A 15,134-nucleotide genomic window follows, 5' to 3' on the forward strand; every position below is an offset into this window, starting at 1 on the left:
TTAAAGCTTAAATAAAAGCTCTGATAAAAATCGTGCTTTTAAAATGTACTTTTGGTATTTTTTTCATGATGGAGGACATGTGTTTGTGAGAAAATTCAGCTTAAAATAGCATTTTTGGAGTATTTTTATATTCAAATGATTGTGAATCAGAAGCAGATGAAAATAAGTCATAGAAAAGCTTGAATCTGTGATGTAGAAGCTTCTTGGAAAACTACATTTTTTAATGTTAATAACAACATAACTTTGATTAAATAGCTACTGGAAACAATAGATGAAAAGATGATCGCAGTGGAACTTTAACCCTTTAACACTTGATTCATCGCTGGTGACGCCAAAACACAAAATCTTTAAAATATGGTTGAAAAGTTACAGTAAATCAAAGAACATAAACACTGGAACTCCAGTGTTAAAGGGTTAAACTGAAAAAATGACATATCAATTTCCTCTTACAAACTCAGATTAACTGCATTTACCCTAGATCTCCCTTAGTCCTTCCTTTTGTATCAGTCAAACCCGACTTCAGCCTCACTTCTTCACTGCTTCATGCTTAAATCTGGATCTGACCTCCCCTGCTGCAGACAGTGTCGTGTTACATGAATACCAGGTCTGCTTTAGAGTCCTATCAATCATTTTTCACCCTCCTCCTACTCCAGAAGGCCCAGATTATTGCATCGATATGAAAACAGCGGCCAAACAAGCAGACATGTGGCCACCTGATGCCCCATATTAGAATTACTCTCTCAGATCCTCCCTCCCCTCAGAGGAATTGAATTTGTCATCATAAACACACAAACACACAAATACACATATTTTCTTGTGGCCAGGTGGTTAATAATTTATGTTTGTACATTTGTAAGTTTTCTTAGTCATTTCTGTATTTCATAAAGCTGTTATAATGCATGTTTGTCAGAAAATAAATGTTTTGTCTTGAATATGTTTAGATGACAATTGTTTCTGCACTGTTGGGTGTTTCGTTTAATTATTGGGAAAAGGAAAATAAAAAGTTAGTTGGGGCTCCTTATTTAAAGACGACATAACAATGAAGCAGCACCTACCTGTGTTTACTGAGGTGAAATTTATGTAGATTTATTTTCACAAAGTTTTCAGTTGAAGCGTAGCGTGTCAGTAAACATTACTTGCTCTCAGGCTGAAACGACAGCTTGCTGCTCTCAGTTTTTAGCTTCTGTTAACTCACTGGAGTGGAGACATTTAAAGGTCTGCACCGTGGCAACCATGAGAATACTGTGTGTTTCCGACTGATTGAATGATTGATTGAATTTATGCAGGAATGTGTTTTGTTGTAAAAAAAACAATACAGATTCCAGGACTTGCTTCTGTTTGATAGTGTGTAAAAGTCATGTTATTTCAAGTGGTATTTAAACAAGCTTTTCTCTCTCTTCCATCAGGTTTGTGGGTCACCATGAAGCCTCTGGTTGGGGATATAGTTCAGATCCGGAAGGAATACCCTAACCTGGTGGACCGGAACACTGTGGTTGCCCGTAAACTGGGTTTTCCAGAGATTATAATGCCGGGAGATGTTCGAAACGACATTTACCTCACCATACAGAGCGGCGACTTTGACAAGTACAACAAAACAACGCAGAAAAACGTAGAAGTCATCATGTGGGTCTGCGACGAGGAGGGCAAGGTCATACAGGTGAGCAGCTGAAAGAAATGAGGCACAAAGGGGAAAAAAAGGACTGGGATTTTGAGCAGTTACGTTTAAAAAGATTGGAATGGCGAGGGCCAGTGTGAACGCTCAGCAGTGATCAAGCACTTAGTCACCCTGTCAGAATCCTACACTGAGGCAGCTTTATCCCAGAGCTAAAATCCATCTTTGCATACATGGATGCACTCATGAACGAACAAATCTGACAGGTTTCCGTGACACAACTTTTTCGTTTCTTTTATTTATTTTTTTTACCCAGAATTCCATCTGTCTGGGAGCCGGGGATAAGCCGGTCAGTGAGTACAGATCTGTCATCTACTACCAAATCAAGCAACCTCGCTGGATGGAGACATTTAAGGTACTTCCTCCTCTACTTTGTACATTTCTCATTCTGTTTGAAATGACTTGTTTCTACTGCACAACATGCTGGGAAGAATTTCAAATACGAGTTGGTTTCTCAACACCATGACTTATCTTCCAGGTGGCGGTCCCTCTGGAAGAAATGCACAGAATTCATTTACGCTTCATGTTCAGACACAGATCTTCCCAAGAGTGTGAGTGTAATCTTTATTCCTCTTCAGTTCCCCGAGTGTTTTACTTCCAAGATCCCTATTTATTCACCATAATTCATTATATCACGACTCACATTTGATTAATCAAATTAACCAGTTTTTTATGTCCTTGTGGATCTAACACCTCCTCGTTTTATCTCTTAATTTTCACTTTTTCCCTCATACATTTTTTTCCAGCCAAGGATAAGAGCGAGAAGAACTTTGCAATGGCGTTTGTTCGTCTGATGAAGGAGGACGGGACAGTTTTACAGGATGGCCTTCACGATCTTGTCGTTTTTAAGGTGAGAGTCAGTGAGGGCTTCTACACAAATGGCATCCTCCGAAAGAAGAAAAAATAAAATAAAACAATTAAAAAGCTGCTTCTTCATGTAATGCATCATTAGTGTGAATAAAGCCAGCAATTTATAATTCAAATAGCAAATATTGTTTATTGCCAAATAAGCAACCCATTAAAAATACATTTTTCAAAATGTTTTTATATGTTTTGCATCTGAACTAGAATCAATGTTGGACTCTGAAATGATTTAGGTATGCAAAGTTGCCAACTTTAATTCAGAAACGTGGTTTTAGTGCAGATGAGGGCTGAAATAAAGATTGCTTTAAAATGTTAGTGAAGTGGCAACAGGCATCAAAGCTGAAGATACACTGAGATTATGGCCACCTAGACAGGTTGAGTGAAGCCAAATAGACTTCCTGTTAAATGAGCCAGAGCTAAGATTGAATCCTCTTATTGATTACTTGTCAAAGGCAGTGAAGATTAATTACTCATGATTCACTCAAATACCAAATGGATGGTTCCCCCGTGCCCTCTTTATTATCTCTCGTTACCCCTGCACTCCTCTTGATGTCTTTGCCACTCATGCTTTAGTCTCTTAACTCTCAATTTTCCCAGCCGCTGCCTCATTATTTACCAGTATTTTCATAGGAGATGTTGGGGTTGAAGTGTCATCTTTTTTTAATTAACAAATCTATGAAAATACTGAAAAAACAAAGTAAGAAACACTTTAAAAAACAACTTGCATTAAAAGAGATTCCTATTGAAATTCTGTTGATTGTCTACTTTTTATAATTTTTAAGAATAAGCTAAGGTATTTAAATTCTGTATTAACTTGACTAGCAGTTTGTAGTTTATTCTTAGTTGGATCCTAATAAAATCTGTAATCTCAGTCATTATTTTTATTGTTTGAAAATCAATCTGTGAAACAAAATCCCAAACTTTATTTTATTTTTAATATAAAAATCATTTCTTTTTAAGACATAGATGCTTATGACGGTAACTTCTGTTTATTTGAAGGGTGACAGCAAGCGCATGGAAGACGTGAACTCCTACCTCTCCTTGCCTTCGACTCGTAACCATCACGGTGACCAGCACAAAGGGGTGGGGCTGAACCGCAGCAGCAGTATGTCAGTGGGCGGAGGTCTTTCTGTCAGCTCCAGGGACAGCTTCACCATCTCTACGCTGGTCTGCTCCACAAAACTCACCCAAAACGGTATGATGTGTGTGTTGAATGTGAGTGCTTGTTTACTAGCACGCACACAGCGAGTGTGCGGGGATGATCCTCACATACACCGTTAAGTGATCTACTGCTGGGTCTAAAGTCTTTGCTTTGTGACGTCACATTTTTCCTCTTACTTTGAATCGATTTAGTTTAATTCATTTTTTTAATGGAGTTTATCACATTCTGTTAAATTTAGTTGGATCTAAAAACAAATTTAGAATAAAACCAACTTCCAGACTCATTCCAACTTAATCTCAGACGTTCCATGTTTGTGTAAAAACTTAGTTTTTTTTTTTTTGTTTCAGTAATTTGTTTGCTTTAACTGAACACATGATTTAAGTTTTCCATCACCTTGGTTCCAGCCCCCTGGGTCCTTCAAACCTCCATCCCGACTGTTAGAGAGTGAACTTCCTTACCTAAAATACAGTGTTCCCAAAGGTTTACCAGCCCTACATTTACAGGAGCAATCTTTGTTTTAAAGATTCATATTTTCAAAAGATATCAAAGTTGATATGCCAGAACTTTTTGGATACAGTTTGACACATTTGCACTGATTAAAGAATGAATAATATAATAGTTTTTTTCTTGTGTAATAAAGTAAATTAATTAAAATAAAACAAATTAATTTAAATGAATCTGGACGTTATAGCTCAAACATACTAAGAAAGTTGGTGCTTAGCTTGGAAGATCCAGCAAAGTAACTTCTTCCAGTACCATTACAGCAAAGATTGGTGAAGGGATATTTGATCAATTTGGAAAATTACTCACTCGGCTCGTCTGGTGACTCGGGCCGACTTTGCCGGAGGCTGACTTGAAACTGCCAAGCTGAGTCCAGGTTTACCCCCAGACGCTGTTCCTGGATGTGGCGTGCTGTGAAGTGGAGAGGTTAAAAGGTTTGCAGCTTGAGGCTTCAAAGAGCTCCACGGTTTCTTGTAGGAAGTCAGCCTGCTGCTAGCACTTAGGTTTTATGTACATCTCCATGGGTTGGTGTCAGGGGATTAAACAGCAGTCAGGCATTTAGCCTGTGGGCGTGAGAGTCTGTATTTTTATAAGTTTGAAAGATTTTTGTTTTTGTATGCACACTTTGTTACATTTTTATTCCAACATTTTCTGCATAATGAATCTGGAGGACCAAGCGTGACACTAATAAGACATTCTAGTTTCATTAAGAAGAAAATCTAAAGAAAAAAAGTGTAAAAACAGCTGAACTACTTTGGAAAAATCTTTTGTGTGTTTTGGTTAATGAACCAATTCCTGAACAAAAATGTAAGACTAAACCAGAGTTTCAGGTCTGAACCTAAATCCTGAAGAAAAAGAAGATGTCTGTTTGCTCCTATTATTCCTCATTCATAGGTGGAGGTCTCATTTATGGCCCTGGACTCATTCCTATAAAAAAGTGTTCCCATTTTTGAGAGATGAAAATGACAAATGGGGAAGAAATGTAGTGTCAAACTGATTGATTTGTTTGCTTTCTGTCATTAACTGCCACCTCCTCTCTCATGCTCCCATTCACTATGCAGAACAGTCAGTCAGGAGGGATATTTCTCCCCGACCAACCTCGAATGTGAAAAATCACAGGCTGGCTCTGCCACAACCGATGGTGCATTACACAGTGAAAAAGACAAGGGAGATAGATGTTCACCTCTGTCAGCTTGCTGCATAAGGCCTCTTACTCAAAAGTGCACACTAGAACACACACACACAACTTTAATTGAAGGGAGGACATTTGAAATTAAACCTGTCACATCAAAAGCTCCTAATTAACATCTTTTTGTGTAAAAGAAATAAGGCCAGAGCAAGACAGTGGATTAGATGTTGGCTGTGTAAATGTTTGAGTTCAATAGAGTTGCAGAATATATTTTAAAATCTGCAAATAAGATTCCTTTAGAGTAACTATTTGAAGTTTATTCTGTACACAAATAAAAGCAAAACAATACAAAATTGCCATGTTTCACATCTAAAAATGATTAAATAATTTTGATTATTATTCCACATAATTCATAAGATTGTTAGTAGAAAGATACTAGTAATACATTTTTTTGTTTCTGGCTGTGGGCATGCTAGATAGTTTATTTTTTTTTTTAATGTTGAGTTCCAGTGATTTTGTCATCAACACAGGTAAATGAGCTCATGCAGATTCACTCCAGACTGTAAAAGTGCATGAGACGCAGGTGCAGCACAACAGCTGTTTGTGAAGAAGCCAGTCCATCAGTATAATGAACATTATCCTGCAATATTAATCACCTTTACCTCCTGCACAAACACCCCCACACACTCAGATGAAATGACTCCTGGGCACGCTTCCTCCCAGGGTAATTTAGGGCCATCTACCAGATGTGCAACATGGCACGCTGTGTTAGAACTTACTGGACAGGGACACCAATGAGCTGGCAGCACAGGGCAACCCCGCCGGGACCGAGAAATCTGTCTCATGTCGGGCTGCAGCAGAATTAATGACTAAAGATACAAACTTGAAGGCTCATTTTGAAAAAGTGACCAGATAAAAGGGTAAGCACTTAACATCTCTCAGTGAGTTTCTTTAATCTGCACAAAGATGTGTGTGTGTGTGAGCGAGTTTAAGTGTGTCTGGCAGCAAACATGTTAGTTTTCATAAAACGTTGGATTAATGTTTAGTTGTCTCCAAAAAAAAAAAAATGTGAATGATGACATCTTAAACCCTCTTTACAAAGTTTGTTGACTCAACTGAAAAAAGTCCATAGGACAATTATTTTTTTTAATTTATTTTAAAAGATTTATGATTTTATATGCATACTTTTTTACATTTGAACATGGGCAACTTTAAGTCCCATTCTGATCATCTTTTGATCTATATTTTAAAAATGTACCCAGTGGTCTTTTAATTATATTTATGTCATTTTTTTGCCCCTAAAAACAAAACAAAACAAAAACGTGTTCAGTAGTTAATTATAAATTCACCCTGAGTTGTTGGCAGAGCCGTTGTTACAGAGTAAGCCCACCCCTAATTCCCATCATCCATCTGTTTATACCCTCTCCAACTAGCTTACAGCCCCTGTACAAAACCTGTCTCAATTTCTGGGACATAATTTCTGCAGAGTTCATCAGGAATTTGTCTCTGGGTTTTGGACAGGACTTTCATTTCCCATAATTCCTTTGTTTACGCTCTTTCCCACAAACATACATCCCCTCACTACCCCAACCTAACATTACTGGTGCAACGAAAATGGCGAGCAATATTGGAGCTTTTAGTTGTTCAGTTTAGTGCCTGATGGCAGCTCAGATGAGGAAAACATGGACGTACATGGATCTATTTGTCTCCAAGTGGAGTGGAGCAGGGTTGTTGTTGTAAATTTTACGAAACACTTACACATATTTGTTCATCTGCACCTGATTCATAATGATTTGAATAAAGAAATATTCAGAAAATGCAGTTTCAAGCTGAATTTTCTTTAAATATGTCCTCCATAATGAGAAAATGCCACAAGAACATGTTAAAAACAACATTTTTATTGGAGTTGGTCCTTAAGCAAAATATTTCACTTCAAGTTCATACAAAGTACTATCTTTTATAGTGAAATAAATTAGTAACTGCAGCTCAATGTGTCATGTCGGATAAGCTGAGTGAGATGAAAGAACAAATGCAGGATGAGAACACAAGCAGATGAATGAAGAAGTGAAACATCCTTCATTTACAAAAAAACACTGCAATTGCAGGACATCTCAAAAACTAACATTCAGAAATGAAGGCAGGCAGTAAAGCTAAAACCCAAACAGAAAAAAAATGTCAAACACAAAAAAGAATACCAAAGCGGAAGCATAAAGCATGACATCCAAGGGACAACAAAAATGAAATTAAACCAAATCAATACACCCCTACTTCACTCTAAACTGTGGCCAATTTATTTTAAAGTAGATCAGCTAAGGATTAATCAGTGCCCATGGATGAGTGAACCCGTTTCAGTCATGTTATACAGCATTTGTCTGTCTGTGACAGCTAGCTAGAATAGATTCTCTTCTTCTCTTCTATCCAGTTGGCCTGTTGGGACTGCTCAAATGGAGGACTAAACCCGAGTTCCTGAAAGAAAATTTGGAGAAACTCAAAATAATTGATGGGGAAGAGGTGGTCAAGGTGAGAGATCATGAATTTCAGGTTGTCTTTATGAGATAGTCCGATCTCATGGCCTCTTTTTGTGTATAGTTTCTGCAGGACACCCTTGATGCTTTGTTCAACATCATGATGGAACACTCTCAGACCGACGACTATGACATCCTTGTGTTTGATGCCTTGGTGAGTGCGTGGGGTGCCTGTTAACAGAGGAAATTTTATTTGAGGGGGGTCTGACTCTGCCTGTGTGCCCTGTCAACACACGCAGCCAATTTCTTGACAAGCTGTCTCGAGACTTGCAAATGTAGCCAGCTCATCTTTTTCCCCAAACAAGCATGTCTGTCAAATGACTGCACAGAACTTTCATCTGCCTTGTAAATGTTTTTTTTTTTTCTTTTTGCGTTGTAAACATGTCACAGACTCTGTCCATCCACTCTCCCTCCTGTCTGACAGATATATATCATCGGGTTGATCGCTGACAGAAAATTCCAGCATTTCAACACTGTGCTGGAGGCCTACATCAAGCAGCATTTCAGCGCCACTCTGGCATACAAGTAGGTAACCTCTGGCTCCAGAAGTCATTTCAGAACAAGTTGCTGTGAACTTTTCAACTCTGCTTTTAGAGTGACTGCTGTATCTGCAGTGCACCTGAATTTTAAAATCATGCAACTGTAACATGCACTTTTCAACACATGCTATTTTTAACACCACTGTTCTCTGTGATACAGCTTTTCAATGACAGTAGCACATAATCCTACAAAATACTTCTTTGATTGACTGTGATTTGCAACTTCCATATTGCAGACAGAAATAAAATTTCTCCCAAAAAGTTTGAATTTTTAAAAAAGGCAACAATGTTACATCCCCTTATGAAAAACAAAATGGGGCCTTCTGCAGTGGTTGTGCTAAATCCTTACCTCGGTTAAAAAAAGTCAAATAAATTCTTCATTGTTCCACCAGTAAACAGAATCAATTTCAAGAATCCAAATGTTTGATAGGCAATTAAAAACTAATATCATTAAAAATATCTGTTGCAGTAGATCTCACAACCTCTGCAGGAATTGTAAAGGAAATATGCAAAATACTGCAATTTTGAGGATAAAAATGAAATGATTAGGATCAAATATATAAATTGCATCTATGGTTATTGGACACAAATTTATTTTATTTTTACTAGGCTTTACAGCTCATGATGACAGGTGAGGCACTGCGGTGAGGCACTGCTTCAAGAACTAAAGGAACTAAAAACTAAAAGCTCCCAAACCGATCCAAAACCCGCCCAAAGAAATGTTTACTTGCAAAGTCAGAAAAAAACTAAAAAGGGAAATAAATACAAATTTAACACACATTAAGATAATGTCAAAATAAAATAAGACAACTAAAAACAATGACATGTGTGTTCAAAATGAACCAAAAGAGTTTTTCTAAATGCTGGGAAGGATCTTATAGAACGTTGTGATTGAAGAAGGTTGAATAATTAAATAAGTAAGTTAAGGAAGTATGAGATAAATAATAATGGATGTGAAATATATTTTAGACACTTTTATTAAGTCTTAAGCTCAGGGACCCAGAGTATTGGGGCCCCTAGGCGACCGCCTATCTTTGCCTAATGCTAAGCGCCCCTGCCCTTATGTGGACATAGGCCTTCAGGTTGAATGATTCTAAAATCAAACAGATCAGAACTTTTGATTTATGTCACATATAGACATCTCATTATAAAATTAATCAGATTGTGCACTTTTCCTGAGGAGTCTAGAAAATTCAGTTTTCAGTTCAGGGAACGTCACCAAGTAGCACAAAGGCTCTATGAGGATCATTAATTCTTTGTTTTTCCAATTATGCAGACTAATTTGCCATTGAGAGCATAGTAAACAGCATTTTTCAAGGTCAGTTTAATCAAACCCGATGGCTTGAAAACAAGGACTTGACAATCTTGTTAGTGTCTTTGTGTCTCATATGTGGGTAGTACTTCTCTATTGTAGAACAGTAGTTGTACTTAAAGTCATGTGATTTTCAAATCATTTGCTGCATTTAAATTCTACAAGGAAAATGCATTTTTTTGTGGCTAGGTAGTTCTAAAACTGCTTAAAAACATGTTTTTTAACATAAAAAAACAATTTCCCCATGCATTCATTATGTTTTAAAAACTCAAAGGAAAAGCAAAAGTGAAGCAGTAAAATTCACTCTCAAAATGCAGCTGACGCATCACCCAAAACATTCTGTCGTACTTCCTCTTTGCCTCACCCAAACAAAGGAAGTCAGACACACAACTTTTTTGTTTTAGTGCATTCAGGAATCACTATCAGTTGTCCAGTCAATAACAATAATCTGTATTTAAGGACACCAAATCAAGCATTTTCCCTGCTGATAGAGGAGGCGGACATTTTGGCAGAATGGGAGGAGAAATTTGAAAGCTGCAGAGTCTACCCAGCTGTAACAGCATTTTAATCATCTCCATTTGTTTTTGAAAGTTTGCCAAAATGAAAATGGGCATTAATTATTTGATCTACTCATGCATTTGTTTCTGTTTTACAATACTTTCATTAAAAAGTTACAATTAATTCTCATATGTTTCAAATAGTTTTTTAAACCAATAATAACAGTCGCTGAGTGTCAGAAAAAAACCCTCTTCTTAGGTTCTTGTTGTTGCTTTTTCCTTCAAATGTTTTAGCCAGTTTTCATTGGTGTGTTAGTTTTACCCTTGTTTTTATTTTTTTTTATTGTTTCCTGACAGCTGTACTTTGATAAAATCTTCCTTCACCTCAGATTGTGTACTCTGATTGCGGTCTTTGCATGTGAAACTCTTGTTTAAAGAGTTTTTTGCTGTCTGCTGTGATCTCCAGCCATGTTTGAACCCTCACCGTGTTCAGAGTTTGCTCTTGTTTTATTCCTTTTTTACGCCCTGCTGTTTATGTGCTCGGCACATCGTGCTGTTTCTGAACACTGCTCCTTTACTTACTCCCCTGCTTTCAGGCTTGAACCTGTGCTTAATCTCTGCTTTGTGGAATAAATCAGCCCTGTTGGTTTTTATCTGGCTGTGTTCTGTGCTGGGAGACCCGTATCTTGTTAAAGTATCATATTATTAGTTATACTGGGTTCCTTATTTTCAGTAAGAGATGTGGAGAGATTTATGGCGCTTAAGGCAAAGTATCAAATACATTTTTTGTGGTTGTTTTAACAAAACCCTTCCAGCCTACATATTTTTTATTTTTTTCATGTTCCCCTAACAAAACGATAATCAGAGGAAACAATTGTTTGAGTCTGCATAGTGGTGCTGAACATAGAGTATTGCTCTCTTTATTTAATTTTTTTAAATAAGATATTTAAAAGTAAAAGGAGGACTAGACAGATATTGACCTCTTCCTGCTCACTTACTGTGATTTTATGCTCAAATGAGTTTCCACCCATGCTCCACTCTACCATCTTTCTAGATTTCTTCTTTTCCTCTATTACTCTATTTATCTCTCCCTGTGTCATCCATCCTTCTTCCTGTGCTTGTTCACCCTCTTTAGAGGGTCACAAGAGCTTATCCTCTGTCAGCTTATGTAAAAACCCCTAAACTGCATCTCATATTTGGAGCTACTCTACTATGAACAGGAACAAAAATATTGAGAAAACAAAAGTTGTGCAAGCAAGAAAAACCTTTTTGTGCCTCTTGTTTGACTTGACTTTTTTTAAATGAAAGTTACAGTAATACAATAATTTTTGTATTTTTGCAATTGAACCTGGATATTGTAATTCTGTGCCACCCACCTAAGTATTATTACAAATGACTAATGTTTCCTGTCTACATTTTGCATATGAGTGCAAACAAAAATGTCTGAGTGTGACAGGTACATCTGTTAAGGCATAACACTGTTACTCCACTGCAAGATCTCCTCCTGTCTGTCTAGTTCTCTTGTTCATTTGCTCTCACTTGGCTGCACTTAATCTTTCTGCTCTACGGAAGTGAAAAATAGAGACTGTGATTAACTTTACAACCTGTGGGACGTCAGGAAAAGGAATAAAATTCTGTCTGAATGATTTTGATTAACTTCTGGGATGCTTTCTTTTCTCTCCAAGGCTTACTCCCTTTTTGCTTCGCATCACTCTCTTCCAGGAAACTGATGTCCGTTCTGAAGAGATACCTGGACGTGTCCAGTCGAGGGGAACAGTGTGAGCCTATCCTCCGAACCCTCAAAGCCCTCGAGTACATCTTCAAGTTCATTGTTCGCTCACGCATGCTTTATTCCCAGTAAGTGTGTTTTTGTGGGCAATTCTTTACGATAGTAAGCGTTTGTCATTTGTCCAGTGATTTTGTATGGCTACATGTTAGTCTTTAGCAACAATGTGAGAAGAAGCTGCAGATGGCAGCACTGACACTAGAAACAGACGTTGATGATGAAGTGCAGCAGATAAATGAGAGTAAATGTCAGGGGAATGCTGAATTGGCATCCAGGACGAAAAGTCAATGTTCTAACAGGAGAGACGACCATGAAGTTGAGAGGGCAGCACTTCATGGTAAACGTGCACATCGGTGCTGACCTGAAATTGGCACTTACACATTTAACACAGTGTTAGGTGCTGTCACTTGATTGGAATGATGCTGAGAGTGTTGGTAATGTATTCTATGTTTATACTCAAAAGAATAGTGTTTTTAGCAGCTGCATGGCTTAGTTAGCTAGGTGTAGGACTGGCGCACAGAAAACCAGTTTTTGTCTCTCTGGGGTGCAGTGAGAGTAAATAATAAAGTGTGGGTCCTTGGGCAAGAAACTGCTCCCTATCTGGGCCTCCCTTGAAGGTAGAGGGTTCTGTCAGGAATGGCAAAGTCTCTGCCAAACTACCTGTGCGAATCAGTGAAAGTTAAGAGGAGCTGTGGTGATCTCTGATGGGATGTGCTGAAAGATAATAAAAAACTCTGAGATATGTCAACCATTTTATTAATGAAATTTTGAATTAATTCTATCTTTAGAGAAGATGTGGAAAGATTAAGAAATAATTTTAAAAGCAAAATAGACTGAAAAATGAATGAAGAAATTAGCAATAAGATGAGTTATTGCACTTGTTATAATGCTGCAAATAAACCAATAGTTTTGGCTTAGGATAATATTCCTCTTTCGTACTTGTTGTTTCCCGGCAACATTTTACCGACACTTTCACTTCCCTGCAAACGGTTAACGTAGAATCCCTGACAACGTTCTATAAAATGACTCAAGCTAGCAGAGAATCTGGTATTCAAGGCTCAACGAGAAGTCTCCATTTTCATCAGCATCAAGATTGGCAAGCATTAATAGTTAAGGAGGTGGTATTGAAGATTTATTAGCCTCTCGAAATGCCTGCACGCTCATGCAAAGGTTAGGAGTGCATAATGTTTGCTTCAAATACATGTAAGCCCTTCATTCTAACCCTTAATCCACCCTTTACCTCTCAGTTTTAGTTTCACTTTATATTCTAGACCTGTCACTTCGGAAAGAAACTACACATGTTGTGTTTAAAAATAAGGCTGTTTTTAATTTTTAATCAAAAGAGTAGCTGTATCCCATGAATGAGAATTTATTGATCTTTTTTACATTCCAATATATAAATATGGAATACAAATTTGCAAATATTTTAGTACTTAGAATTTACTTTTTATGTAATAATTTATGTTAATACCCAGATGTTTTGATCACTGAGAGGGTAGAAAAGAGTCATAAACTTATACAAGAAGCATAATCACTTTTAGAGTATTAAGGGACAATAACAAACCAAACAAAACATAATTTGGTTGTTTGGTAAATTAATACCACTTAGTTTTGACGTCACTGCAGACTTAAAGAAACTGTGTGAGGTATTGTAGCTTGTTGCTCTTTTCATTATTTAAGAAAGGGTGACAAGTTGCCAAATGCTTTCAATTATAATCTAATATGGACTCAAATTTTATGAAAACAAACAAGAGGAAGTCAAGGGATCTGATTTGTTTTTAATCATTTTACCACTTGTTTGCTAGTTTTTGCTAAAGCAAAATGTGCATTTGTTGTTTGACTGCATTTTATCTGCAGCGTTTTACTTCTGAGGAACTCATACAGACCGCAGGTGTAATTTCATGCACTTAAAAGTGGGATTTTATTGCGTTAAAAGGGCACACATGACAAAGGTGTCTCCATCCTTTATTTCCCAAGGCGGCAACTAACACTTACCAACAGACTGTCTGTGTCAGACTTATTTGTTCCTCCGTTCTTTTTGCATCCACGGTATTTACTGAAACAGGTTGTTGAGTGAAGATGGCAGATCTGCGTTGTTTACTTTGCTCTATAATTTGCATGCGCACCGTTTGAAAGACATTAAAAGTTCTTCCGGTTCTGCGAGCATCTTTAAACCTATATTTAATTTTCATCAGTCACACGGTGGAACCATTTTACTCAAATGCACAACTGACGATTATCATTAATTCTGATGCATCCAGATGCCTCTTCACCCTTGAACTTTAATGGATAAAGTAGGACAATGCCTCTCTAGTCATAAGCAGACTTTGCAGTGATAATACCTCTGTTGCTGCTTAATCTCTCCACAGACAGAATTCGCTGTATGGTACACACTAATCCATTTGTCTAGCTAGCACTTGCAATTGTAATTAACAAATGCACGGCACAAGATGGGGAGGGGAAAGGGAAGGAATCAAGAGATGGATGAAAAACATTTGCAGAGGGGGGGAAGAAGGGGTATTTAATGGCTGGTGGTAGAATGTGCGGCTCCTTTAATGTGATGTGAACAACAACCATAACCCAGTTTTTGTTAAATTAGAGGATGCTGTGATTAAAGCTTGCAGCTCTATTTAATATAGATGTCATGTCAACACAATACTGTACTTGCTCTGTGCCACTCTGTAATGATATTTCCTGATCTGATTCCAAGTTTGCAGTACTTCACTAATGTCACACTTGCATTTGAAAACAAGATTTCAAGTGTTGGATAACTGAGTCAGTGTGAAACAGTTATTTCTATTTTAAGGGATGATTTATCCATTTTTTCCTGTATGGAATAAAATGAAACAGATGGATTTCATGATGGGAATGACTTTTCTGCTTTCTGTAAATGCTGCATATTTAAAGTCAGTAATGAAGGCATGTTTTGGGCTAACAAGCAACCTTTATGATGACATATTTGTGGTTAAAATTGAAAATGTATTATTATTTTTTTATTATTTTACTTTAAAGTCCCACTCCAACTATCATTTTTTTCTATAATAAAAGCATTCCAGGTTGTCTTTTAATTGTGATTGTCCAATTTTTAGCCAAAACCAAAAGAAAATTGTGTTGTTTTTTTTTTAGGGAGTAACCCTACACTAATAT

General features: G+C 37.2%; 1 protein-coding gene across 1 annotated transcript in view; it reads left to right on the plus strand.

The window, feature by feature from the left end:
* LOC112153224 (dedicator of cytokinesis protein 2) overlaps positions 1-15,134 on the plus strand; it is an 82,141-nt gene that overhangs the window by 7,486 nt on the left and 59,521 nt on the right. The window contains exons 13-21 of the mRNA XM_024283251.2: positions 1,407-1,657; positions 1,929-2,027; positions 2,151-2,223; positions 2,419-2,522; positions 3,536-3,731; positions 7,751-7,848; positions 7,918-8,007; positions 8,278-8,378; positions 11,924-12,058. Of these exons, the coding sequence (XP_024139019.1) occupies positions 1,407-1,657; positions 1,929-2,027; positions 2,151-2,223; positions 2,419-2,522; positions 3,536-3,731; positions 7,751-7,848; positions 7,918-8,007; positions 8,278-8,378; positions 11,924-12,058 (1,147 nt within the window). The remainder of the gene's footprint in view (positions 1-1,406; positions 1,658-1,928; positions 2,028-2,150; positions 2,224-2,418; positions 2,523-3,535; positions 3,732-7,750; positions 7,849-7,917; positions 8,008-8,277; positions 8,379-11,923; positions 12,059-15,134) is intronic.

This window comes from Oryzias melastigma, linkage group LG10, assembly GCF_002922805.2.
Source record: "Oryzias melastigma strain HK-1 linkage group LG10, ASM292280v2, whole genome shotgun sequence".
NCBI lineage: Eukaryota > Metazoa > Chordata > Actinopteri > Beloniformes > Adrianichthyidae > Oryzias > Oryzias melastigma.